At 42.4% G+C, this 25,998-nt stretch overlaps 1 protein-coding gene across 5 annotated transcripts in view; it reads right to left on the reverse strand.

The window, feature by feature from the left end:
* DNAAF9 (dynein axonemal assembly factor 9) overlaps positions 1 to 25,998 on the reverse strand; it is a 115,678-nt gene that overhangs the window by 45,198 nt on the left and 44,482 nt on the right. For 3 of the 5 annotated variants that reach the window (XR_015714809.1, XM_016212082.2, XM_087818843.1), the window contains exons 9-20: positions 23,819 to 23,874; positions 20,182 to 20,317; positions 17,669 to 17,750; positions 16,683 to 16,719; positions 13,602 to 13,689; positions 12,103 to 12,179; positions 10,351 to 10,395; positions 9,926 to 9,971; positions 7,108 to 7,219; positions 6,313 to 6,383; positions 5,316 to 5,366; positions 4,421 to 4,508 (exon numbers count right to left, since the gene is read on the reverse strand). Coding sequence is in view for 4 of the 5 variants with exons in the window: in XM_016212082.2 (XP_016067568.2) it covers positions 4,421 to 4,508; positions 5,316 to 5,366; positions 6,313 to 6,383; positions 7,108 to 7,219; positions 9,926 to 9,971; positions 10,351 to 10,395; positions 12,103 to 12,179; positions 13,602 to 13,689; positions 16,683 to 16,719; positions 17,669 to 17,750; positions 20,182 to 20,317; positions 23,819 to 23,874 (889 nt within the window). In the remaining variant the exon portion in view is untranslated. The remainder of the gene's footprint in view (positions 1 to 4,420; positions 4,509 to 5,315; positions 5,367 to 6,312; positions 6,384 to 7,107; positions 7,220 to 9,925; positions 9,972 to 10,350; positions 10,396 to 12,102; positions 12,180 to 13,601; positions 13,690 to 16,682; positions 16,720 to 17,668; positions 17,751 to 20,181; positions 20,318 to 23,818; positions 23,875 to 25,998) is intronic. The other 2 variants (XM_087818842.1, XM_087818844.1) reach the window with 2 other exon arrangements.

The raw sequence follows: 25,998 nt of genomic DNA on the forward strand, positions 1-25,998 counted from the left end.
CCCTGCCTAGCCCTCCCTGTGTGGCCCCCTCAAGGCATGCCATGTACTTCCCCTAGGACCTGTGAGTGCTGTATTAAACTTCTCTACTTCAATTTCTTTCTTGGTCTGTTGTTGAACTTGGCTCACCATCTAGCACCCTGTGCTTCACTTTACAAATGTTAATTTAACAAACATAACAGCAGCCCTAACCGGTATGGTTCAGTGGCTAGAGCTTCGGCCTGCGAACTAAAGGGTCCTGGGTTCGATTTTGGCCAAGGGCATGTACCTTGGTTGTAGGCTCGATCCCCAACCCCAGTAGGGGTGCTTGGGGGCAGGCAACCAATTGATGTGTCTCTCTCTCATCGATGTTTCTCTCTCTCCCTCCCTTCTATCCGAAAAGCAATGGAAAGAGTATTCCCGGGTGAGGATTTAAAAAACCAAAAAAAAACAACCAAAAAAGCAAACATAACAACAAAGGACAAGGTTAGTAAGTTAAAATACATAAAAAAAGAAACTATGCAAACTAAAACACAGAGAAAAATTATTGAAAATAATCAGGGAGCTGTTGGACAACTTCAGCCAAATATATGTAACTGGGCTCCCAGTTACATATATTTGAAGGGGAGGGGAACAACTAAAGAAATAATGGCCAAAAAACTTCCACATGTGAGAAAACTATAAATCTATCAATCAAGAAGCTAAATGAATTCCAAGCACAAGCAGCATGAAGAAAACCACACCAAAACCATCCCACATAAAAATCAAGTTGCTTAAAATCTGTGACAGAAGAAAGAAAATCTGGAGTGAAAAAAAACCAACAACACTTTATGCAGAAAGGAACAAAGATAAGGACGGCAGATTTCTGCTCAGAAATAATGCAAACAAAAAGTAGAGTGGAGCAACATCTTTAAAGCACAGAAACTGTCAACCTAGAAGTCCTTACCAAGTTGAAAATATCTTTCAAATGTCCCAAGGAGTGGGGCATCTGAAATGGCTGTGAGGACTTTGGCAAATCCTCTCCCCAGGAAGCAGCAACAAAACTGCACAACTATTTAAGGACTAGGAAATAGACTGAAGTTGTCCAATAAAATTGAGAAGCATTATTTGAGAAATGCTACAGAAGTTTGGTAAGAACAGTGGACATCTCTGGTGATTTAGTGTGGGGCTATTCATATGATTACCCCTCCAGCTCTGCAGTCTTATGAGGGAGAAGGGCAAGCCTCCTGGAAGGGTTGACTTTATTTGGGCAAAGCACAGAAAATTCTATACTAGGGATGTAAAAAATGATAGCAATCAAAGTGGCAAACATTCAGGGAAGGCCAACATACCAGCTAGGCAGAGATTTCAATGCTGGTTGGTGCAACTAGCCAGAAATGCAACAGGAAAATCAGGGGACTGAGACAACAAATGACAATTATGTTTTTACATGCTTTTAAAAAGGAACAACAAACCCAAATGGAGTCACCAAACCATAACTTAATAACTAAGCTAACAGTAGTTTCAGCCTCTCCCAGGAGTGGAATTTTAAACCAGTCTGGAATTTCTGATCAACACCAGTGAGGTAATCTGCCTGATAAGACCTTCTGCTAAGGAAAGGTGTCTGCTTAAAATAATCCACTCTTTTTAACTCATCAGAGTGTGCTTATAGTTGCTAGATGGAATGCTACCCAATTCATGAATTACTTAATAAAGCCAAGAAGGTCTTTATATTTACTCAGTTGGATTTTGTTCTTTAACAATACAGCAAGAAATACAGGCTGTAAGGCATCTTCCTAGTGCCATGTGCACCAGGAGACAGGAACAAGAATGCTCATGACAGTGCTGTCTCCAAGAGCAAAAACCTATAAAAAAACACAAATGTCTGTCAAGAGCCAAAAGGACAAATAGCACATTTTCATACAAAAAATCCCATGGAGCCATGACAGTGAATGAACTATATGGCTACATACACAATCTGAACAAATCTTAGGAACAGAATATTGAGGGGGAAAAAGCAAGTTACAGAACACATAGTGTATGATTCTATCTGTATTACACTGAAAAACAAGGCACTGTTTAGGGATATAGGCAAATGTTGTAAACTTCCAAAGTGGGCTCCTGAGGATTAGATACTGGGCAGCCTGCCTGATCAAGGTCAGCAGGGTAGGGATGAGAAGGGCACATGAAGGACATGAATGAACAGGAAGCTGAATCACAAGAAGTCTCGTGATAGAAGTCACTAATGGGGGAAGGGAAAAGGTCCCAGAGCTGGAAGCATTTCAAAGGAAGGGAATTAGACCTAAACTACCCAACCTCAGGCAAATTTTCACCTTCTATGGGGCTCAGGATGTAACAGTGAATAAAGACAGTGCATGCTGAAGAGCCTTTTAAGGGCCTTCAGAAGACGAAACAGATAAATTACAAACTCACCGCAGTCTCAAGTAGAGGCAGATTTGTCAAGACACTAATGACACTTAAGCTTCAGGACCTCTCACCTGCCCAAGCCCCCGTCCAAGACCCTGAGAAGAGCCCCTAACCATTTTGTTATTTTTCCTTAGAGAGCCCCCAACTGGTATAAACTTCAAGCCTTACAACACTGACCTGAATTACCACACAGCCAGGAGACTCCTGTTTAAGTTCTCTGCTCCTACTGAATTTTCCTCATGAAACCATCTTCTAATTTAAACTACATTTCCCTCAGGAACTAAGAAAGTCTGAAAAAATCTAAGCTTTCAAAAGAGTATGACTAACAAGGCTCCAGAAACCCCTGGCTGTGGCCTTTATTCTTGTGTAGAGACCTCAGGATATACCGAATCTTGCTGGATAACTCAATACAATGTAAGATTATTTTTGTAACAAGGCCGTTTGCTAAGAATGTACAAACTAATTTGGCAAATACCCTTGCTAAATATTATCATTGGCTCAACTATAACAAAGCACAAACACCTCTGTGTTGTGTCCACAACCTGCCTTGAAAATACTGTGCAATCTCACCCCAAGCTGGCGGCACTGTCACATACTCCCTGCCATTAATAAATGTCCTAGACTCTCCTGTCTTCTGCAGCAGGATCGGAGAGGCAGAAATACAGAGGCTGCAGCAAAGGCACAGTAACACATGCTATTCCTTACTACCCCAGTGTTTTCTGGAGCACCAGAACTCCCTGTGCTTTGTCTTCTAGGTGGATGGAGGAGCAGGAGCTGAACCAGCGATCTGAGGACAGGGAGAGGAATCTGACACCAGACAGAATTATTGTCAAGAACAAATTACCGAGAAAGAGGATTTGCTTAATGGAGGTTGAGAAATTTGTGGAGTCACAGCTCTTCCTCCACAAAATGGCTATATCTAACAGAGAAAGAACAGAACTCATTAAAAACTGTTACTTTGAGGAAACCAAAAAGAAGCATGAATCCCCATGAAATCCATTCAAGGTCACCAAGGTTCTTGAGAATCTTATATAAGCAGAAACACTGCCAGCTTGGACTGAAAGATACAGAGAGAGTATGAAATGCGACAGATCACCAAAATTCTACTGGTAAGAAGCAGGGTCATAAAACCACTCAGATACTAAATGCCATCTTCATGAAAAAGGAAGGGTGACAGAGGTGTAGCCTCTAGCCCAGAGGGCAAAGCTAAGAATTTAGAGAGTGGAACCAAGAGCCCAGAAGGCAGAGTTAAAAGTCCTGGAGGACTATTCCCAGACCTTGAAAACAAATCCAGGAACTGGAGTATGCCCAGCTGGATTACAAAGCTGCCTTGGACTGGTGACTCCTTTCTACCTTCCATTCTGGCTGGTAGCAGAAGAGAAATGCAGAGAGATGAAAGTATGAGAAATTCAACAACCCAAGGGAGGTTCTCTAAGATGGAGAAGTCACAGGGCAAGGACCTTGGGGAGGAGGAGCTATGAGTGATCCTGGCTCACAGCCAATGATAAAATAGAACCTCAATCCTACAGCCCAAAGAAACTGGGATCTGCCAGTAATCTGGATGAATTTGGGCTCAGGTTCTTCCCCAGCACCTCCTATAGACTAGTCTGGCCAATATCTTGACTTCAGCCTTATGAGACCCTAAATATGGATCTAGCCAAGTTTGCCTAGACTTCTGACCTATGGAATTGTGAGATAATAAATGTGTTGTTTTAAGGTATTAAATTTGTGGTAATTTGTTACACAGCAATAGAAAACTAATTCAGATTTTGTTTAGGTCTACAGATTCTATTTCTGGACATGTTACTGCTCTAGCCCATTCTGAGAGTAATCCTCAGCCAGGAATAAGAGCACCAGGTGCAGTTCTGGGGCCAGCCCTTCCTACCACAAGTTTCTTCATCTGCAAAATGGGTGGATCAAAGGAGAAAAGCTGTAAGAAGACACTTCTACACCAACAAGTCTTTTCAAATATCAGATATACTATTAATTACAACACCCATGCCAGTACCTGCAAAACAGGTACCAAGACACAGCTCACCTTCCTCAGGCCAGGATTCTACATTGCTGGAATAAAGATATGCTCCTTCTCCTCCTGTTAGAAAAGTGCCCAGGAAACAATCATCCTCCTTTAAAAAAACAAACACACACAAGGAACAGGTGATTCATAGCATAAACATTCACAGAATCAAAACTCTTGCCTAAGTTTGTCTACAAAAGCTGCCGAGTCAGCCTCAGATAAACTCAACTTTTTTCCACCATCTTTGGCATTGACAGGATCTTTGTCATGCTACTGGAATCCTTTGACTTGTGCTGAGAAAAATAATGTAAGGTCCTCTCTGAGTCTAGGCACCAAAGCTTGCAGTGCCTGCTCATGTTTCAATGGATTTATACCTACTGGAGGCAGCTCTTGGCCTAAAGCTTTGACCTCTTAACTCTGTATGTCTAGGCCAATCTGAGATCTGCTTCTTTTTTAAGATTTTTAAATTGAGTTTTAGAGAAAGAGGAATGGAGAGGGACACAGAGAGCGAAACATTGATTAGCTGCTTCCTGCACACCCCCAACTGGGGATCGAACCTGCAACCAGGGCATGTACCCTGACTGGAAATCAAACCAGCAACCTTTCGGTGCATGAGATGACACCCAACCGAGATCTGCTTTTAATAGTACTGGAAGATTAAAAACAAGCAAGCAAACAAACAAACAAACACTGCAAGGTCTAAATGGCAGAAAGAATCCTTCTAATTGTGTACCCGTAAGTGGTTACTTCTAGAGCTCTGCTGGGAAGGGAAAGAATGTGAACAGGAATTGAGACAAAGAGGTATATAGATCCTTTAGATTAGCCCTCAAATGAGACATTTTAAATTATCTTTATAGAAACTGTTTACATTTCATTTTGATACAGTGTTAACATTAAGAATAAGAAGGCTACTTACCTTCACTGCTTGCTGGGTTTTCTCAGACAATTTTACTTCATTATCTTCTACCTGTGTCCGAAAGGAGTATAGTTTCACTTACTACTTCAAAGGCAAGACTCTGCTAGGTGCCCCCCACCCCCCACTCCACCCGTGGGTTCCTACAGTTCCAGGAGACTGACTGGACAGTCCCTCCATCAAATCCAGTCTCTCAGGTCCTGACCACTGGCAGAGTAGACTGTGGTCATCAAAGCTCAGAGCCCAAGCCTGTGAGGGGCTCTCTCACTGGGACTGAGGTTCAGCTAAATGAGCCTATGATACGTGGAGAGGGTATGTTAGTCCCCACATACACTTCACTTCAGAGGAAAACAACTAATATTAGGGATGAAGGAAAGAGGACATTATTAAAACACTCTGAGCATGTTCTCACTTAAACATGTTCGTACTGAGGATAACTCCTGCTCTTCTCTACCCATGTTTCCAGAATTGTACAAACAGGATATAAAGAGCTTCTAAAATGGATATTCAGATCATTACCAGACTTACTGCTGTCATACTTTGTGTCCCAAGGCACCAGAGTTTTAGAGCAAGTCCCACTGATGAAAATGGGACCTTTCCACACATAGAGACACCCTGCTATACAAACTCAGGAACACCCATTCTGACCACAGAAGGGAGCCACATAATCCACTCCTCACTATCTGTGTGTGGCCCTAGATAGGTTGGTCAATTTCTAAGTCTCCTCATCTGTAAAATGGGGGTGTTAATTTCTTCCTTTCCCAAATTTAATAGGGACCCAGATAACTCAGTTCCTTTCTTTTAGAACTTTTCCAGGGTTATGAGAGTTAAACTAGATTTGATTATATAAACAGAAAACTGAAATAAAAACTTCCATTCCTGAACAGCAGCTAGTTCAGGATCTGACAATTTACCAGGGACCCAAGGAAAGGCTCTTCCTCAAATGCTCTCTCGACTGCTCCCCCATTTGTGTCCCCTTCACCTGATGAATGACACTAACCAGCCAGGAGCAGAATCGGGGAATGGCTGCGGTCAGGACTATGGAGCTGGTTTCTGTGTTCACAGTGCCATCTGCAGGAAGACCACAGACATGCAGGTTACCACTGGCACCTGAGCCCCGCGCCCCGCGGGCCCCAGGCAGCCACACCCCTCCCCTTCTTGGGGTGCAGGGAGTGTGATACCCTCCGGAAATGAAAGCTTCCTCATGGCGGCAGGGAGGCTAAGGAGAAGTCCCCCGTGTGATTAACTCTATCACTGTTTACAACAAATACACACACATTTAAATGAAGAATTCTGGGAATTAGTCCTTTTTATCTACACTTTTAAATTTTTACCCAGGTGGTACAGGTGTGCACACATTAAAAATCAAACAGAACACGATCAGGCTCATCCTACCAGCACTGGATACTATCATTCTCTAGAATTTTTTGCCAACAAAGTGGGTAATGTTTCAAACTGCTTCTCCTTGACTATAGTAAGACTGTACGTGTTCACATGTATGTACATGTGAAGATAACACGTATGTTATGTATAGATAACTGTTTGATTTTCCATTTCTGTGATTTTCCATTCACATGTTTTGCCTACCTACCATTGGGTAGCTTGTCTTTTTCCTATTAATTTGTAAGAGTGCTTCACAAGTTAGGATATATACCCTTTGTTTATCATAAATATTCTAGTATTTTCACCAGTTTATTGCTGGCCTTTTGACTTTGTTTATGGTTTATTTTGCCCCCCTTCCATCTCCCTGGCCAAAAGGTTCAAGCTCTGCTTTCCAGGGACCATATACACTTACCATTTTCTTTAACCAAGATCTGAGATGTCAAAAATGATTCTGAGAAGACCACAGACCCTAAGCTTCCCCTTCCGCCCAGCAAGTCAGGAATGTCATAGACAGTCATACAAGCCTGTATCAAATTAGAAAACGGAGTCAGACCAGCTGTCAGTCTTACACCTTCATGGAGAGACCCAGAAGAAATAGACCACAAAATACTGCTTCCAGGTACATTTCAAAAGAAAACTGGAGAGATTCTAAGGAAAACTCAAGTTATTTGGAAATACATCTCAGAACTGGGAGGAGGAGATGACTTAAAACACAGGCTTCCCTGCAGTTGCTGCTGCTTTTTCTTTTAATCCTCCCTGGAGATACTGTTTCCATTGCTTTTCAGAGAGAGTAAAGGGGGGGCGGAGAAACATCGATGCAAGAGAGACACATTGATTGGTTGCCTCCTACACGCGCCCTGACCGGGGCGGGGGATCGAACCTGCAACCCAGGACCCAGACCCTTCAGTCCGTGGGCTGATGCTCTAACCACTGAGCAAACTGGCTGGGGTCCAATTGCTTCTTGATCAGAGACACACTTGGGCTAGAAGAGTATCTTTAAGTTTCTATAAATTCCCTCATATTGCTTATTCTCCCTAAGAGGCAAAATAACAGCCTTCCTTCTTAACTGTGACTAGTCCCCAGCCTTTTAGAGTGGAAGTGTTTCTTTTTTTTTTGTTTCTTTTTTAAATATATCTTTATTGATTTCAGAAAGAGGAAAGGAGAAGGAGAGAAAGAGAAACATCAATGATGAGAGAGTCACTGATCAAGCCCACAACCCGGGCATGTGCCCTGACTGGGAATCAAACCCCAATCGCCTGGATCCTAGGTCGAAGCTTAACCGCTGAGCCATGCCCGGCCGGGCGGAAAGTGTTTCTTGTAGGCTTATGTACACTCACAAGCTCATAACATCCCAACACAGCTATACCTTTACCAACCCCTTCTCTGGTGTAAGTTAAAGTTCTGAACAAGTCTGAAAAGGTGTTCATTTGTTTGGTAGTTGCACATGTCTTCATGGATATTTTGGGGTACATGTGAACACCTGCAAATGCTACCTTCAGTACCAAGAAAATAAAAAGAAAGCTATTCAAGCTTTTATGGCAAGACAAATAAAAATAGAGGCTTCAGTAGGCTGGAAAAGAAAAACCTGGAGCAACTCAGAGAGAGCTCCTGAATGGCTGGTAAGAAAGCCCTGAATTACCAATTAAAACTAGTGAAAATGGAGCAATTCTGGGGGGAATCTAGCAGAAAAGCAGAAAATGATATGAGCCAGGGTCTGGGATGACCATTACAATCTGGTGAGGGACATGGGGTAAACAGCCCTCTCAGCCTGACATTGCTGAATGGCCAGGTGCAGAGCTCCTGAAGCTAGGGTCCCTTTTCACACATTGTTGTGCTAGCCTGGGACCCCTGTTCCACCCTCAGAACAGAGACAAAAGACCTAGGGGTCTTGAAGGAATGGGAATGGCTAGATTTTAAAATAAAACATGGTCCCTATCTTCAGGAAATATATAGTTAGAGAGACAAGAGCATTCTTATACAAGAGTCATCATATATTAATACAGAATTATGCCTGATATATATAGTAGAAACTGTAAGTAATACAGGAATACAGTACTTGAAGGAAAAAATCAATAGGAAAGTTTGGAAAGGATGCAGAACTTCCTTCTGGCCTGGAAGGGAGGACAGGATTTGGACAGAAAGCACCAACGTCCCATCCCTTCTTTCCTATTTCATTAGCTGCTGCTGAAAGCATTCTTAACATAACAGTATGATCCTACTGGACTTCTAATTGCCTACTTCTGTGCAAAGTACCTTCCAGAGCACTGCACAGGTCTTATGAGAGAAGTCAGGGAGTTTAAAGTCTAGCAAGGAGATAAAATACTATCGCCCAAATATCAGAAAGCATTTCCCAGCATATTGGAAAAGTCTCAATTAGTTCTAAAAGAGTACTGAAACAAAGGTGCTGACAGACAGGAAGCAGGTACAAAATCAGAAATTACTCACAACCTTCAAAACCACCCTTGTTGTACTACTCTCTGTTGATAACACTATTGCGTTTCCACTGGTGATGGTGACGGGCATGCATCTGGACCAAGTCATCCACAGCTGCCCGCGTAGTTCTCAGTGACCAAAAGCTCACTGGAATTAAGGTTCAGGCAGTAGCCGCAAAAGAGACTCAAGGTATAACTTGTGCCCATACATCCAGAACCAGAATCTTCGCTGGATGTCCACCATCCTCTCATGCATTACTTGCCTGTCTTCTCATCAAGATGCACTGGGGTTAAGGGAGGACTCAGTTTGTGGCTGGGAGCAACTGGTCCAGAAACTTTGGATCCCCTAGGCCATGGCAGCCCAGCTGGGGACCAATATCAGGCCCCTGGTTTTTTGTTTGTTCTTACTTATTTTCACAGGCCCCTGTTAAGGGCATCAACACAGGCCTTGGAACAGTTAGAAGCCACTGAAAACGTGTCGACCTGTGTTGAGGCAGGTTTGTTCTCAGCTCTCATTTCCACATGAGGAAGAGGGGGGTCTCTCTAGCCCCCAGCTAAGACTCTGGACCAGAGGGAACCTAGGCAAGGGAGTGTGGACATGGTGGGCTTGGCACAGGTGCCTGGGCACCCTCAGAAAGCACAGACTCACAAATGCTGCAGGTGGAACAGTTCTGAGAATACCAGTTTCCGCAGGTAAAGGATGGGCTGCCAAGACTCCCACCCACTTCTACCTCACCCCTTGTAGATGTCCTATACAGGCCATTCCCTGTAGCTGACCTGTCACAGAGCTCTGCTTACCGTCTTCACAAAGTATAAGCTATCTTCACTGTCCAGAGGCACGATTCTAGAAAAGGAAAGAGATGGGAGGTACAGTCAACATTTACAATGCTCTTTCTTTCAACTTGGTAGCAACCTGTAGACCCAGATTTTTCTCAGGGATTTTCAAAACACTGGGTTACATGTATGCAGAATTAGAAAGTAGGCGACTTGGAGAAAAATGGGCCCATTCCCTGCGTCCACCCCTCAGTGTTTCAGTAGGAAGCACTCAGCGTACAGGGTCTCAGCTGACCACAGCCAGCCCCGGGCCCAACACTGGAGTGATGCCACTGCCAGGTGTGGAACTGTATGAAGACAACCTACACCAGCAGTTACAAGGTAGCTTCTCTTCTCTTTTTGCTTCTAAAACTTGCCCAAATGAGGATACACCACAGACATATACTTACCTTCCCTGATTATTCACAGCATGTATATGAAAAGTCATCTTAGAGCTGTAGACCCAAAACAAAACAAAATCAAAGTCAGTAGGCTCTTGCTGACCCCTGGCTGGTGCACTCCCCAGACATCTGCTGCTGCAGTGCATTGTGCAGGGCCCTCACAGCACACTTGCCAAGTGTGGAGGCACCATCTAACTCTAGTCATGGCCCTGCCTCTGTGCAGATTCTCAGGGCTGTCTTGGACAAAGCAGGAGAGAACCATGTGACAGGACTGTTGCCCACTGCAGACTGTTGCCCTCTACTGGCCCTGGGCCTACTGCCCCACAGCCTGACACACTGTCCTGACCTTCTTCCTCCTTTACCACTTCTAGGTCAAGCTGCCATTCCTGCTTGGTGTCTGAGCAGGGGCCAGGTCCCACGTTCCTCTCGGGAGACGATTTGTTAACCTGATGCAGTTTGAGGGTACTCGGTGAAGAGGCCTTGTGGAGATAAGGGAGTGGGGCTCTAGGAGGACTGGCCCTGGAAAACTCTCCTCCCAATGCCTGGTGATCTCTCTTTGTTCTTTCCCCCAGCTAGAGTGGTATACCCAGGCCCTGGGATTGAGAGGCGGCCTGCCCTGGAAAGGCTGAGTGACTTAGGCAGGGTCCGGAGGAGAGGAGGAGTGGGATGACTACGTCAGCCTTATTGATGGTACAGACAGGACCCCACTGTGACAGCAGCTTACATTTATATGCCTGCTCTCTCTACAAGATGAGAAGATGAGGAAACAGACGCACAGAGCACTCCCTATCTTGTCCAAGGTCACACAGCTAGAAAGCAAAGGAGCTTCCTCAGACTTAGGTCATCAGGAAAAGACAGCCCAGCAGTGCAAGGCCTTCAGGGAACAAACTTCCTCTCTCCATTCCCTCTCATGGCCAGAGTTACAAGACCCAGAAGACTCAGAGAAAAGGAGACCTGAAGTGAGCCTAAAACCTTGCACAAAAGAGATCTGGCTCTTTCCTCCAGTACTGGAGGTGCACAAATAGAATTTTTCTTGCCAGATCAATTGACTGACTTATCTTTCTAAGTGCTCCTTCTCACTATCCAGGACTGCAGATGTAAAAAAATGTGAGGCATGGAGCTAAGGCACCACAGGACATGTAACAGAAGTGTTCTTAAAGCAACTCCCCAATATTGGTGTCTTTTGACTCCTTTTTTAAAGTGCACCTAGGTGGTCCTCATATAGGACAGTGGGTTAAGTGGACTGGACCACACACAGATCCACTGTGATGTGCCGGAAGACGTGTGAAGACTGCCAAGGAAGCCAAATTCCCAGTGTCTAAATCCTGAGACACAGCCAGGCTGATACATCTGAGAGGTTTCTACATCTGAGAGGCAGATAAAGCCCAGGGCAAGTCTTTTCTAAGCAGTGACTGACTGTCTTCACATGCCCAGGACCCCTGACCCTAACATACCTCACCACTCATGTTCCCAGCTTCACCTTTCTAACCTCTAAACTAAGTTTGTAATGTCTCCAACATTTCCAGTATTGATCTGCTCCCTATTCTAGTGTCAGGACACGGCTTTCTCATACAGTTCCTCCATCTTTGGCTCCTTGGCCCCTCAAAGCCCTGATCATGAATGATTCTCCTTCATATATTAGATTAATTTTATTGGAACATTTCTCAGTGGGAAGTGGAATATCAATGACAAGGGAGAAAAGGGTCTTTACAAAACAGACATTAAAAAAATTCCTTAGAGAAAATATCAGCCGTTGCTTACCGTAGGGCTGCCTTAAACTGCACCAACTCAAAGGAATCTAACTCAGATCCCATGGTCTGTTCAGCTACCTCCTTGGCCTACAAAACAAATAACAAACCAGAAACAATTAGCTTTCACAGCAGGAAAGCATACACGTCACTGACAGAAAGAGCCCTTCTAACATTTGGCCAGGAGAATGCTGTACTCCTCCCCTCTATGTGACTACTTTGTATACATCAATAGATTAAAGTGAAACATCATGTTAAGGGAAACAGGTGCCTGCTTTTTCCAGGCTGGGTTCACAGGACACACTTCATTCAGGCAGGTGGGCACTGGAACGTGATCTGCCAAGGAGCTGTAACCAGCTGGGATGGTGCTATTGTGAGGTCTGGAAATGTGAGCGTTTCTTCCCCTCTCCCCTGGCCTTGGGGAGGGACTCCTGCTCTCGGAGATTCTGCCCAATGCTAAGAATATTCAGATAGGTTGAGTTACAAAAGATCAGTTAAAACACAAAGGTGTGAGAACTGAGGTCTAAACCGAACCCAAGTTGGTAGCAGGGATTCAAGCTGACTGAGGAGGGGAGATGGCAAGGAGCTGTTGACTATGCTACAGTCTCTCTGCTATCTACATCATACCTAACCTTTCCAATGTCAAATGGCTTCCTTCAGGAAAGGTCCTACTGGCATTGGGAGGCATCAAGCCGACTCTTCTCATCTCCTTACTGGGTCAGATATAGGAATCCAACTCAGCAGGGCAGGTTAACCACAAAACAGCAAGGAAGATAACTTAGGTCAGAGAATGAGGACACGTGCTTGTCTAGGAAAGGCAAGTTGGATTTTCTAATCTTTAGTTGTTTTCTTTTTAAAAAAATGCTGAATTATAGGAAATCAAACTATGTAGCTCAAAACAAACTTACCAAATTTTATTAAAATTCACTGTAGAATAAGCTACATATATATTTTTTAACTTTTAAAAGCCTTTAAAAAACTGTTAAGTAAAATAATATACTATAGAATGATTTTTCTTTAACACAATCAGATATCTACAAAGAAGTTGCTGATTAGTTGTCATTCATAAGATAAGGGCAGCTTGGTCATAGGCAGTGCAGGCAGCACAAGCTCAGCGCTTTAAAAGTGTCTCTGGCCCTGGCTGGTTTGGCTCAGTGGTTAGAGCGTCGGCCTGTGGACTGAAGGGTCCCAGGTTTGATTCCAGCCAAGGGCATGTACCTCAGTTGTGGGTGCATGGGGGAGGCAACCAATTGATGTGTCTCTCTCACTCAGATATTTCTCTCTCTCCCTTCCACTCTCTCTCAGAAAAGCAACAGAAAAAATATCCTTGGTGAGGATTAAAAATAAAAGTGTCTCTGTCCATGGCAAGCTCCACGGAGGCCCAAGCTCACACAAAACTGAGTACTACAAAGTGTCCAAAAACAAAACAAAGAAAACAACCCCATCCAGATGGATAGGAAGTTTTACATTAAAATAACTTCTAAGGAAAAAGAAACATGGTATTTAAATTACCTTTGTTAGACTGGAAGTTTTAGCATAACATGCAATGCCAGCCAAAACAGCCTCAATCACAGCAGCATATACCTGGGACAAGAGCCTACTTTTAAAACAAAAAATATGGGTTAACTACAGCATTACAAGGTTTCATCAAAAGCTGCATGTGCAAAAATGACATTTCCTGAGGGACTGATTTTTAAACAGAATAAGAAGTGAAGAGCTGGAACTCACTGATTTCTAAACCTTTTAAAAGCCACGTGCCCCATCTGATTTATACTTTTCTCTGTTAAATCAGGATAAGAAAAGTCAGCTCTCCTTAATTCTGCTCAAAACACTAACCTTCCCTGTTTGTAATCCAACAGAAGAAAAGTATGTGGGCTCCCTGACCTCTCCACATGCAGGGGCAGCTACTCAAGAACCCTGAATCCCTTCAGTGTAGTGATACAGGCTTGCTGCTTTTCCAGGAATCAACTGCACCACACCTTCATGTCATCTCCCCAGGAATGCTAAAGGCTGTCTGCTACCGCAACCTCAGGGTGGGAGACCTCAGGGGGCAAGAGAGATTGCTCTGGGGAGAAGATGGGCTCCACTTAAACTCAAATTAACAATTGCAGACCACTTTCTAAGCAGCTTACCTGTTCTAGAGACTACAGAATGCTCCTGAGGGGGAACAGTCCCCTCCTAAAGCACCCCCTCACCAATCTTGCTCTTTCTCTCTGACTTCTCACTTCCCAAAGTCATTATAAGAAGGTTTTTTCTTTGCCAGACTGGGATTGCCACCAAGGTCCCTAAAAAATTTAAGTCTGGCTGCCTTTAGGGCAGGTTTTCTCAATCTTAGCATTTTGGGACAGATAATTCTCCAGACACTGCAAACATCCTGATGGGGCAGGTGACTGGTGGGAGTGGTATGGTTAAATTGCCCTTGGTCGAGAGCCACTGCTTTAGGGGAAGGAGAACCAGAATCTCATTAGGATAATTACAGAGAAAGAGGCTCATCCATGAGGCCCTGAAAGGCAAGGGAGATGACTGGCAAAGAAGTGATAAAGCCTTACCTAAGAATATGTCTATTTTTCCCCAGCAGGGCATGGCTCTGCAATTTAGCATCGACCTAGGATCCAGGAGCTCGCAGTTTGATTCCTGGTCAGGGCACATGCCCAGGTTGCAGGCTCAATTCCCAGTGGGGGGCGTGCAGAAGGCAGCCAATCAATGATTCTCTCTCATCATTGATGTTTCAACGCTCTCTTTCCCTCTCCCTCCCTCTTTCTGAAATCAATAAAGATATATTAAAAAAAAAAAAAGGAATATGTCTATTTTTAAGCCTTAGAATCTTGAAACAGGTAAAGAAAGGTGACAGGAGTTTAAAAGAAGGAATAAACACAGAAATGACCTGGTCTAACCCTCCCATCTTACAGAAGCAGGAAGTAGGCCTTCCACTCTCTCTCTAAAAATCAATAGAAAACATATCCTTGAGTAAGGATTAACAACAACAAAGGGACAGAAAGAGCACACAGAACAAAATGACAGCTCCAAGGACCAACATATCCTGAGGACTGTTGGCGAGGCGATGGCGAGGGGTATGTCCTGATAGGAAGGAGTCCAACAGGGACACTGCCAATAAGCTTGGCCACTTCTCGGTAAAACTAGAATCCTCTACACTTCGATACTAAGGATGAAGCTGTAAAGAGGTCAGTCTCAAAGATATATAAAGATGCCCTTCCTCCCTCCCCAACCTAGTATCAACACTGGCCAGGCCTCCCCCAGTTTGGCCTTCTCCTACACAGGCCCTCAGAAGAGAGCTCGCGACATGGTCTGGATGGGAGGTGTGAGACCCATGACAGGCGAAGGGTCTGCTCCGTGCCTGGATTGCTCTGCTGCTGCCTTCATTGGGACACCACAAGGCCCAAGTTCCACCAGCTCTGTGACTCAGCAAGTTCCCTGATATGGGCCCAAGCACTCCTCAATACCAGTCCCTGAAGCTGGGCACCAATGCATTTGGGTTAAGCGAAATGTCTAGGGCCCAGAATGAGGACCCAGTGCAGTGGCTAAATATGGCTGGCACAGAAGCACAAGCAGATACAAAGCAAGACTATACATTCCTACAAACATATCAGAATGTGGCTGACTTGCTGATAAAGTGAAGAAAACCCACAAAGAAATGCACACACACTATAATTACAGCTACACAAAACCTAAACATATAATCTTCTAAAAGCTCAGAAAGATACACATTAAGATACTATTGTGAAGTGCCAAAAAGGAAGAATTATGGAGGATCTTCTTTTCTTATCTCTACTTTCCAAATTTCCTATAGTGTGATTATATTACCTTCTAAAAAGAAGAAGAGACACCAGAGATCTCTCTTTCTCCCTTCACATGAGCCCAGAGGAAAGGCCACATGAGGACATAGTGAGAAGGCAGTGGTCTGCAACTCAAGGAGAGGCCACACCAGAAACCAGCCCTGTTGGCACCTTGATCTTGGACTTTCAGTTTCCGGGATTGTGAGAAAATAAAGTTCTGGCTGTTGAAGCCACCTAATCTGTGATATTTTGTTATGGAAGCCTAATAGAAGACTTAATGAGTTAATTTCCTGTTTTTGATTTCCTACTATCTGTGAGGGGAGAGAAGTCAACACTAGGACCTTTCTAAGGCTGCACAGCCTGAGTTCAGATCCGAATTCTGTTCCAAAAGTCTGAGTATCAAATCCAGAGTAAACACTTCTCAGACCAAAGCAGGTTTCACACAGATTTTTCCCAATGGTTTTAGGATGTTTTATTTTTAGGAAAGCCCCCAATAAAAAAAAATGCACTATGCAGAAAACATAGTAAGATGAGTCATGCCATTTAAATGCACAATGTGCAGATAGGAAGCTTCTGAATTTGGAGAGAGGAGCAGGTGGCAAAGCTCGAAGGGTCTCCAGGCTGGACTCCCAGCTGATAGACAGGGGCTGGGAACCTTCTGGGAAACTACATAGCTCTGCTCACCTCATAAAGCAGACGTCCTACCCACTGCTGACCTCAAAAGGAGGTAGACAGGACAGCCCAACTTCTGAGTAACTCAACTTTGAAAAAGAAAAAAGAAAACAAAATAAAGACTTACATTTGTTCAGTTTTCTTAGGCAGCTTGCTGTCCTCACCTGTGAAAGAGGACCTGATAAGAATATGGTGGATCACAGGAGATGCAAACACTTCATAAGAAACTAGAATTTCTTAATTTAATTCAAAGGAGATGTCAAAAACTACTCCCCCCCCCCCCTTTTAGTTAAATACTGTACAAGCACAAACAACAGTGAAACTTAGCTTCTCTCAGTATCCTCCTGCATACTGACTTTGACAACCCACTCAGCATCACCACTAAATCCCAGAGAAGACACAGAACCTTAGGCTCTGGAATGTTTTTGCTTTTATTTTAATTTTTTAAACTAGGAGATATAAGTAAGCAGGCTCAGTTCTGACTCTTAATTTCCTTAATTATCCAACCCACGTCATGCTTCTTTCAGAGTTTCCTGGCTCATGTAACGACATCCAGGAGAAAACCTCGTTTTCTGATGTCCTGTGGAGCAGTGCTGAGACCCTCCTTCATTCTAGAGGTTCTTCTCATTGTCTCTTTGGATGCCTGCAGCTTCTGGTTACCCCAGCAAGATGGGCAGCCCCAGTCAGCCTTTCTAGATGGCCCCACAGCATGGAGCCCTTGTTCCTGTAAATGTTTTCAGTTCATGGATACCTTTCCGCTGTGGCCTTTCTTCACTTTCCTCACAAAAAGATTTGGGCAGGTACCTAGCTGAGTATCCAAACTCCCAATGCAGCCCACACCTCCTGATACCTCCCTCTGACGCTGAGCACATGGTCTTACACATGGTTAGACCTGATATATGTTGAACCAATAGTTTTTCCTCCTGAAATACATTGTGAAAAATGTGTTAAGCACACCAACTCTCCATTTGCAATCAGAGAGGGAGTTTGGAGGCCTGCAAATTGGGCATCATGAACTTCTGAGCAAAGTAGTAAATCATGAGTCCACTTCTAGTTCATGGGAGGAACTAACTATTCATTAAGTTGATGAGAGGATGACTTACAGGGACTTACCCAAGTAAGGAATGTGAGTAGCTCCAAAAAAGTACGTTCTTGAACAAGCAAGGGGTCCCTTTGGTGAGATGCACTGTACTACCTGGATGTCAGAAAAAAGTAAAAATAAAAAAGGAGCGGGGACTTAGGTGTGTAGGACTAGAGAAACACAAAGTGTTAATTGGCCCTAGCCGATTTGGCTCAGCGGTTAGAGCCTTGGCCTGAGAATTGAAGGGTCCCATGTTCAGTGGGGGTGTGTGGGGGAGGCAACCAATCATGTGTCTCTATCACATTGATGTTTTTTTCTCTCTCTCTCTCTCTCTCTCTCTTTCCCCCTTCCACTCTCTCTGAAAAGCAATGGAAAAAAATATCCTCAGGTGAGGATTAAAAAAAAAAGTGTTAGTTAATGGAAGTCAATTTTATTTGACCAACAGCTGATTTATTTTTTTAAAGGGATAGGGGAAAAGATCACTATCAAAATATGTTTTTTATTGAAATTTTTTTTACAGAGGGAGAGAGAGAAACATTGATGGGCTGCTTCTTGAACGCCCCCTACTGGGGACTGAGCCTGAAACCCAGGCATGTGCCCTGACTGGGAATCAAACGGGTGACCTCCTTACGTACAGGACAACACTCAATCCACTGAGCCACAGTGGTTGGGGAGAAAAGATCATCTTTAATAGTTTTTCAAAAGGTAACGCGTGCGCGTGTGCGTGTGTGTAATCTTGGCTATGTTGTGAGGCTATTATTGGGTACTCAGCCCACGATGCTAATGAATTCACAACTTAGAAGGAAAAGAAGAGAAAATGTGCTGGGTTTTGACTGCTATTAATACTCAGCCCAGAACTCTCACAATGAGGACCTTGGCCAACCTGAAAGGCACATGGGGGGGGCTGCTATAAATTCAGGAAAGGCAGGTGCTACCCAGGTCCCCACCTTCATTTGCATTTCATCTTTGTACATAGACCTTGCAGAAGAGAAAATGACAAGTTCTCTGGACTTTAAAATTCTTATTCTTCCCTGTTTAGTTGTTCATTTTATAGACATGGAATAATACCCTTTTTTTCTTTTGAAAATCCTACATCTATCTCATCAGGGTTCCTAGGATAGCAGTTTCAAAATACAAAAATGCTACCACAGAACTAAAAGAAATTAGCACAATGTATAAAAAATAGCTAAATGTGACACAAATATTCATTCCTTCAATTTTACTCCATTTGTTTAAGGAATTCATAAGAGAAAATATGACTTTTTTTTTTCTGTAATAGTACAAATATTGTAATTCCAAACTATAAATCTGAAATACGGGCTTATTCTGAGTAATAAGTAATTCATTGCAGTGGCAAGGTCAGTATTGCCGGTCTACCGATGAGCCCATCAAAAGCATTCATTTCTGTTATAGTGTTTTTGATTTCTAGCATTTCTTTTGATTTTTTCTTAGCATTTCCATCTCTTTGCTTACATTATCCATCTATTCTTACATGTTTCCTACTTTTTAGAACACAAGATATTAATCAGAATTCAAAAATATCAGTCATATCTGAGTCTGGTTCTGATGGTCATGTTCTCTCTTCAGACTATGTTTTTTCTTGCCTTTAAGCATGCCTTGTAATTTTTGTTGAAAGCCAGATATGGTGTATAAGCTAACAGGAACTGAGGTAAAAAGGTTTTAATGTAAGGTTTTATGTTGATCTGACAGGGAGTTGTGTTGTGTTTAATGTTTTCTATAGCTGCAGCTGCCAAGGCTTCAGGTTCCTCTAGCGTCATTGTATTTGTCTCTCCTGTCGTCTCTAGGTTTCTGGAAGAACTCCTCCTTAGACATATGCACCCCCCCTTTAGAAAGCAGCAAGATCCTGACGGCACATCAATTCACGTAGCCCTAAATCCCTTATTGGCTTGGAGACATATCTGGAGTCTCAGTCCAGACAATTGGGTCTCATGTTATCCAAATCCAAATTTAAAAATAATAGTGCCTACTCCCCAGCTTTCCTGATTGTCAGAAACACTCTGAAAATACTTAAAATTCCATTACAATAGCACAGACTTATAGTCATTAGAGTCTCACATTTCAATCTAATGTTTTTCTTAAAAGAATGTAGCAGACAATATACTATCAAATGCAAAAATCTGCTCCCTGGCATCTTCAATAAAATGACAGTGATCCTCAAGGTTTATGTCCTGAAATGTAACAGTCAAGACATAAACCTGGGCTTTGAATGACTGTCTATTTTCAAGTACATTTAAAATTTTTATTCTATTGATGATTATTCTTACAACTTAAAAAGTTTGGTTTGTGAAAGTATTTTTTTAGCCTTTCTCCTTAAAATATTTAACAATTAAATATGGTGCTTTCAAATAATACCTAGTACTTATATAAAAACAGTCAGTTTTTAATCATTTCTTTTCACTCCAAAACAACTCCATGTTCAAGGTTAAATCAACAGGTACTAACTGGGAAAGGTTCCTTTTATCCAGCTCTACTCCTCCCTATTTGTTAATGAAACCAATTAAGCACCAGGCAGTAAGCCACTCACCATGTGTTTGGCAAAGCTCCCACTGGGACCAGTGTTGCGTACCAGATGCCCTTCAGAGGGGAAGTTAAAGCTGCCAGCATTCAAGTTTTCTCGAGTGGAGTGATTACCGAAGAGAACAAATGGTTGTCTATTAGGGCTAAAGTGGCAAATTAAAAAGATGTGATTAGAAAATAGATTCCTGGACAGGGCAATTTCTTAGTGAGTAGTTCTTGGGCTTTGCTAAGCGGCATCCGCAGTAAGCAAAGTGATCACTATCATACTCCTAATGCTCTTTGCTGGTTGGGAAGGGATGCCAGATGTCTCAGACTCCTCCTACTGACTCATATGAATTAGTCATTTAGGGACATAACTAAATCCAAGCCAGGTTTTTATTTTCAGCTGGTCCTACTTCTTGATGACAAGTTTGCAGTGATGGAGGAAAATCCCAGTTTTATAAAATAGCATTTTTTTTTATAAAGGAAGGATTATTTTAATTTTTTTAAATATCTTTATTGATTTCAGAGAAAGGAAGGGAGAGGGAGGGAGAGAGATAGAAACATCAATGATGAAAGAGAATGACTGATTGGCTGCCTCCTGCATGCTCCCCACTGGGGATCGAGCCCACAACCCGGGCATGTGCCCTGACCTGGAATCGAATATCGATCTCCTGGATCCTAGGCTGATGCTCAATTGCTGAGTCATGCCCGGCTGGGCTGAAAAAGCATTTTAATAGAAATAAATTTTAAAGAATGATAGCAGTTGTGATACTCAGACTGTAGACAGACTACAGTAGAGCCATTAGCAATTCCTGAGTAACCTTCAGGAGGGAAGGAGAGTAGGGTTGCAAGTGTTGTAGCTACCACATCTACTTTTCCCTGCACCAGAACTAGGACTAGGCTTATGGCCATGTAGATGGAGGGAAATGGAAATAGTGAATTTTCACTGTTGATTAAATTTAGAGGTGAGGGGACAGGAGAAGTCAAGGAGGCCTCTCACGTCTGGAAGAGGAGGAGTCTTCCCTCTTCTCTTGGATAGACTTGTCTTTTTGTCTTTTTCTGTTTTCAGTTTCTCAGCCCACTTCAGTCAGCACCCCTCAGACAATTCACTCAAACTGCTCTTGCAAAAGTCACCAAATGCCTTTCATGTAGCATACAGCAAACCCAATGAACAATCGTTAGCCTGCCCTTTCTTGGTCTCTTAGAAGCACCCGACACCCTCCACCTGCAAAAGCCGTTGCTTCTCGGGTCTCCCTCATCAGTCCTTCTCCTCTACCTGGCTTCTGCATATTCATAAGAGTTTTACCTTCAGCTGTCTGTCCTCTATTCTCCTCTCTCATGATCCACCCCTTCCAGTCCTTACAGTAAATAAATGGCATCGTCATCCATCCAGGGACTGAGCCAGACCTGAGAGGTCTTGACTTCTCCTGTTCTCTCACCTCTAAATTTAATCAACAATGAAAATTCACTATTTCCATTTCCCTCCATCAACATGGCCACAAGCCTAGTCCATGCTGCCATCATTTGTTCCCTGGACAACTGCAATGCTTCAACATAGTGTCCCTGCTTCCACTCTCACCTTCCTATAATCTATTCTCCACATTGCAGGATGGTCTTTTAAACGTGGAAAGCTTTTAAAGCCTTTATGTTATTTTCCGAAGAAAGGCTGAAATCTTTGACATGGCCAACAAGGACTTGCATGGCCTGGCCTGGCCAGCTTCTTTAGGTCCATGTAAGGCCACTCTCCCCCAACTCCCACACTCCAACCAAACTCATCTCTCTTATGTTCCTTATGTTCTCATCTCAGGACCACTGCTTTTCTCCCTTCCCTCAATTGTCTTTACCCATCATTCAGATTTTCCCTCAAAAGAGGTCATACTCTCCAGTTATGGTCTTCACTGTATCATGTTCTTTTTCCCCTTCATGCCACAAACAGAGTTTGTAATTATATATTTCTTTATGAGGTTGCTTGATTAATGTCTTATTTCTCCACCACACTATACACTCCATGAGGGCAGAGACCATGTCTGGTCTATTTTTTTTACTACGAATCTCCTATTATGTCATATGTTCTCAGTAAATATTCAGTGAGTAAAGAATATTTTTAAAACATGGTTCTGCTATGGGTCAAATGTTCGTGTCCCCATAAATTCATGTTAAAATTCTTACCCCCAGCCCGGCTGGGCATGGCTCAGCAGTTGAGTGTCAACCTAGGATCTAGGCAATCGGGGCTTGATTCCCGGTCAGGGCACATGCCCGGGTTGCGGGCTTGATCCCCAGTCGGGGGCATGCAGGAGGCAACCAATCAATGACACTCTCGTCATCGATGTTTCTATCTCTCTCTCCCTCTCACTTCCTCTCTCTGAAGTCAATACTTTAAAAAAAAAAAAAAAATTCTCACCCCCAAAGTGATGGCATAGGTAGGACCTTTGGGAGGTGATTAGGTCATAAGAATGGATCCCTCATTAATGGGATTATAAAAGATGCTCTTATAAAAGAGCTTCCAGAGAGATCCCTAGCCCTTTCTGCTAGGTGAGGTTACAGAGAAATAACAGCCATCTATGAGGAAGTGGGCCCTCACCAGACACCAAATCGGCTAGCACCATCATCTTGGACTTCCCAGCCTCCAGAACTATGTGAAATGCATGTTTTTTTGTTTGTGTGTAAGCCACTCAGTTTCTGGTATTTTTGTCATAGCAGCTAAAACAGATTGAGGGTTTCCTTTATCCTCTACGTTTTCCTTAAATTGCTTAGCGTGTATATCATGAAGAAAATTCTTTGCATTTCTTTTCATTACTTTTTTTTTTTTTTTTAAATATATCTATTGATTTCAGAGAGAGGAAAGGAGAGGGAGAGAGAGATAGAAACATTAATGATGAGAGAGTCATTGATCGAGCCTGCAACCCAGGTGTGTGCCCTGACTGGGAATCAAACCCCAACGCCTGGATCCTAGGTCAATGCTCAACCATTGAGCCAGGCCCAGCCGGGCTTCATTACTCTTAAAAATACTTCCTTAAGCTTCAGGCAAGCAGGGGCTCTTAAAAGTAAACATTACTGGTTTTCCTTCTGAAGCTTAATTCGAGCTAAGTGACACTTGGGGGCAGAGAAAGATGATTGAATCCTAACCAGAGTAATTTGTTTCACCATCAGATTGGATTGGAATTGGGGAAAAGAGATGAAAGATCAACTCTCATCTCTCCATCAGAGGAACTATCCCCTGCTGGGCTCTCCTGATTATCATGACAAGAGAGGTGCTGAAGGAAATACAACAAAGGAAACAAATGCGTATGTTCCCTCACAGCTCCCTGACTGGATGATTCTTCTCATTACCCACAAGCCACTGCTGACCCCTGTCCAGCTCTTGGACATTCTGCTTCCTCTAGCTTTCCTGAGCTGGGGATGAAATAAAAGAATTCCTTTCTTTAGATTTCAGCAAGCTACACTGTTTTAAAAGCTAGTTTACTCTAAAATTATATGTTTTTAAAAATACAAAAGCAGTGAAACAATTTTACAGAGTATGGATTTCTTACCCTGTAATAACTAAAGTCAAGTCATATTTTCCTGATTCCAGTTTCAAGACTTAGATGCTCCCCCGCCTCCACCCTTCTTTGTCAACCCCATTTTCTCTATTACCATTCACCTTTCTTCCCCAAGAAACTTACCTGTTTTCAGTTATATGGCTGGAGATCATTCCATGACTAAAGTAACTTCTGAATGGCTAAAAAAGAAGCCAACATTGTATATATTAAGATCACAATTTTATAAAACAATCACAAAACCTCTCATGTATATTTGTATGTATGTATAAACATATATACACATATAGTGTGTGTGTGTGTATGAGGGGTGGCAGAGACAGATGTATGTTTGTAGATTATTTTAAGAACATGGAAGGACATAAGAGATGGACAGCAACATGAATTTTGGGGACAGGTTGAAAAAAAAAAGCAAAGGAAAAAAAGACAAAAGGCTGCAAAAGAAAAGGAAAAGAAAAGAAAGGTAAAGAAAAGAAATTATTGTCGAATTTCATAGTTTTTTTTTAACGACTGAAAGGAAATTGGAACAACCACCATGCATGATCCAAGGTACTAACCATGTGGGAATTTTTTCCTTTATAAAAAATTTTCCCCTACATTTTCAATAAAGGAATACATATTCATTCTTATTAATTCTAGTGAACTAATTTAAAATCAGCAATGAGGAAGAATTCAAGGAACTCAGAAGTACACTGACAGGAGTTTCCCAGGAAATCACAGAAGTACTCAGCTTTGCTGTGCATAGTGCTAGGCTTAACACTAATCAAAAATTGATATCTGAATCTAAGTGAAAAGGGTTCAAAATTTTAATCCCCTTAACTAACATCTATTGTTCCCCCCCAATTATATAACTAATATATGTTTATTTTAGAATACAATAAAAACCAAGTACAATCTTTAAGAACTGTTAACATTCTGGTACATTTTCTTCAAATCCTTTTATGGAACACCCAAATATTTGACTGTACCAAAGTTTATTAAATAGTCCTCCTCTATTCTTGGAAATTTATACTGCTATTAACTCATATAATAAATAATACTGCAATGGCTTTCTAGAAATTTTATCTGCAGCTTTGATAAAATTAATTTTATTTCCTTAATGCAGATCTGGAAATACAATTATAGGATAAAAAGGCAGAACTATATTGCCAAACTGCTTTTTAAACAAGTTTTATTGCCTTGGCTGCTGTTGTTCAGTGGTTAGAGAGTCAGCCCACGTACCAAAGGGTTGTGCGGGAGGCAACCAATCAATGTGTCTCTCATGTCAATGTTTCTCTCTCTCTCTCCCCCTCTTTCCCTCCCTCCCTTCCACTCTCTTAAAAGCAATGGAAAAAATATCCTGGGGTGAGTATTAACCCTTTGTGGTCGTTTGTCTACTCTCAGACACCAAAGCTTTTTTACCGTTCTGGTCGTATGTCTGCTCTCAGCCACCACAGCAAGGAACCGTATGAATCTTAACTCTATTCATTCATGTATCAGTTCATAATTTCTCTGAAAGCTCTTAATTCCGACCAGTACGACACCCATGTCCAAATTTAATACAACCGCAAAGGGTTAACAACAACAACAACAGTTTTATCAATGTACTGTTCCACTGATAATACATGATTGTGCCTATCTCAGAGTATCGCCATAAGCACTGTCCATTAAACATCCACTTAAAAACATATTTGCCAAGTTGATAAATGAAAAATGGTACCTCACTGCTGTTTTATTTTACATCCCTTTGATTTTTAATGAAGTAGAATCTTTCAGATATAGTCAATGGACATTTAGATTTCCCTTTGGTAATTTACTGTTATTTACATCCTCTGGATGTTTATCAATTGGAGTTTTTTTGTTTTTTAATGTTTTTATTGATTTCAGAAAGAAGAAGGGAGAGGGAGAGAAAGAGAGAAAGATCAATGATGAGAGAGTCATCAATGATCGGCTGCCTCCTGCACACCCCCTACTCAGGATCCAGCCGGCAACCCGGGCATGTGCCCTGACCAGGAATCGAAACCTGACCTCCTGGTTCATGGGTCAATGCTCAATCACTGAGCCATGCTGAACAGGCTATCAATTGGAGTTTTGGTATTTGTCTTAATTTGTAAAACCTCTTTAAATATTAAAATAATTATAGCTTAAAACATACTGAGATTTACTATGTGAACTGCAATAGGCATTTAAATGTATTATCTCAAATAATCCTAATAACAATCTATGTGGTTCATTCCATCATTCTCCCCTCTCTAGAGATGAGTTGGCTAAGACACAAAAGTTAATTAAGTTGTCCCAGGTCACAGAGCTAGTGAACTGAATAACTA

The sequence above is a fragment of the Miniopterus natalensis genome, chromosome 7, assembly GCF_054644295.1.
Source record: "Miniopterus natalensis isolate mMinNat1 chromosome 7, mMinNat1.hap1, whole genome shotgun sequence".
Classification (NCBI taxonomy): Eukaryota; Metazoa; Chordata; class Mammalia; order Chiroptera; family Miniopteridae; genus Miniopterus; species Miniopterus natalensis.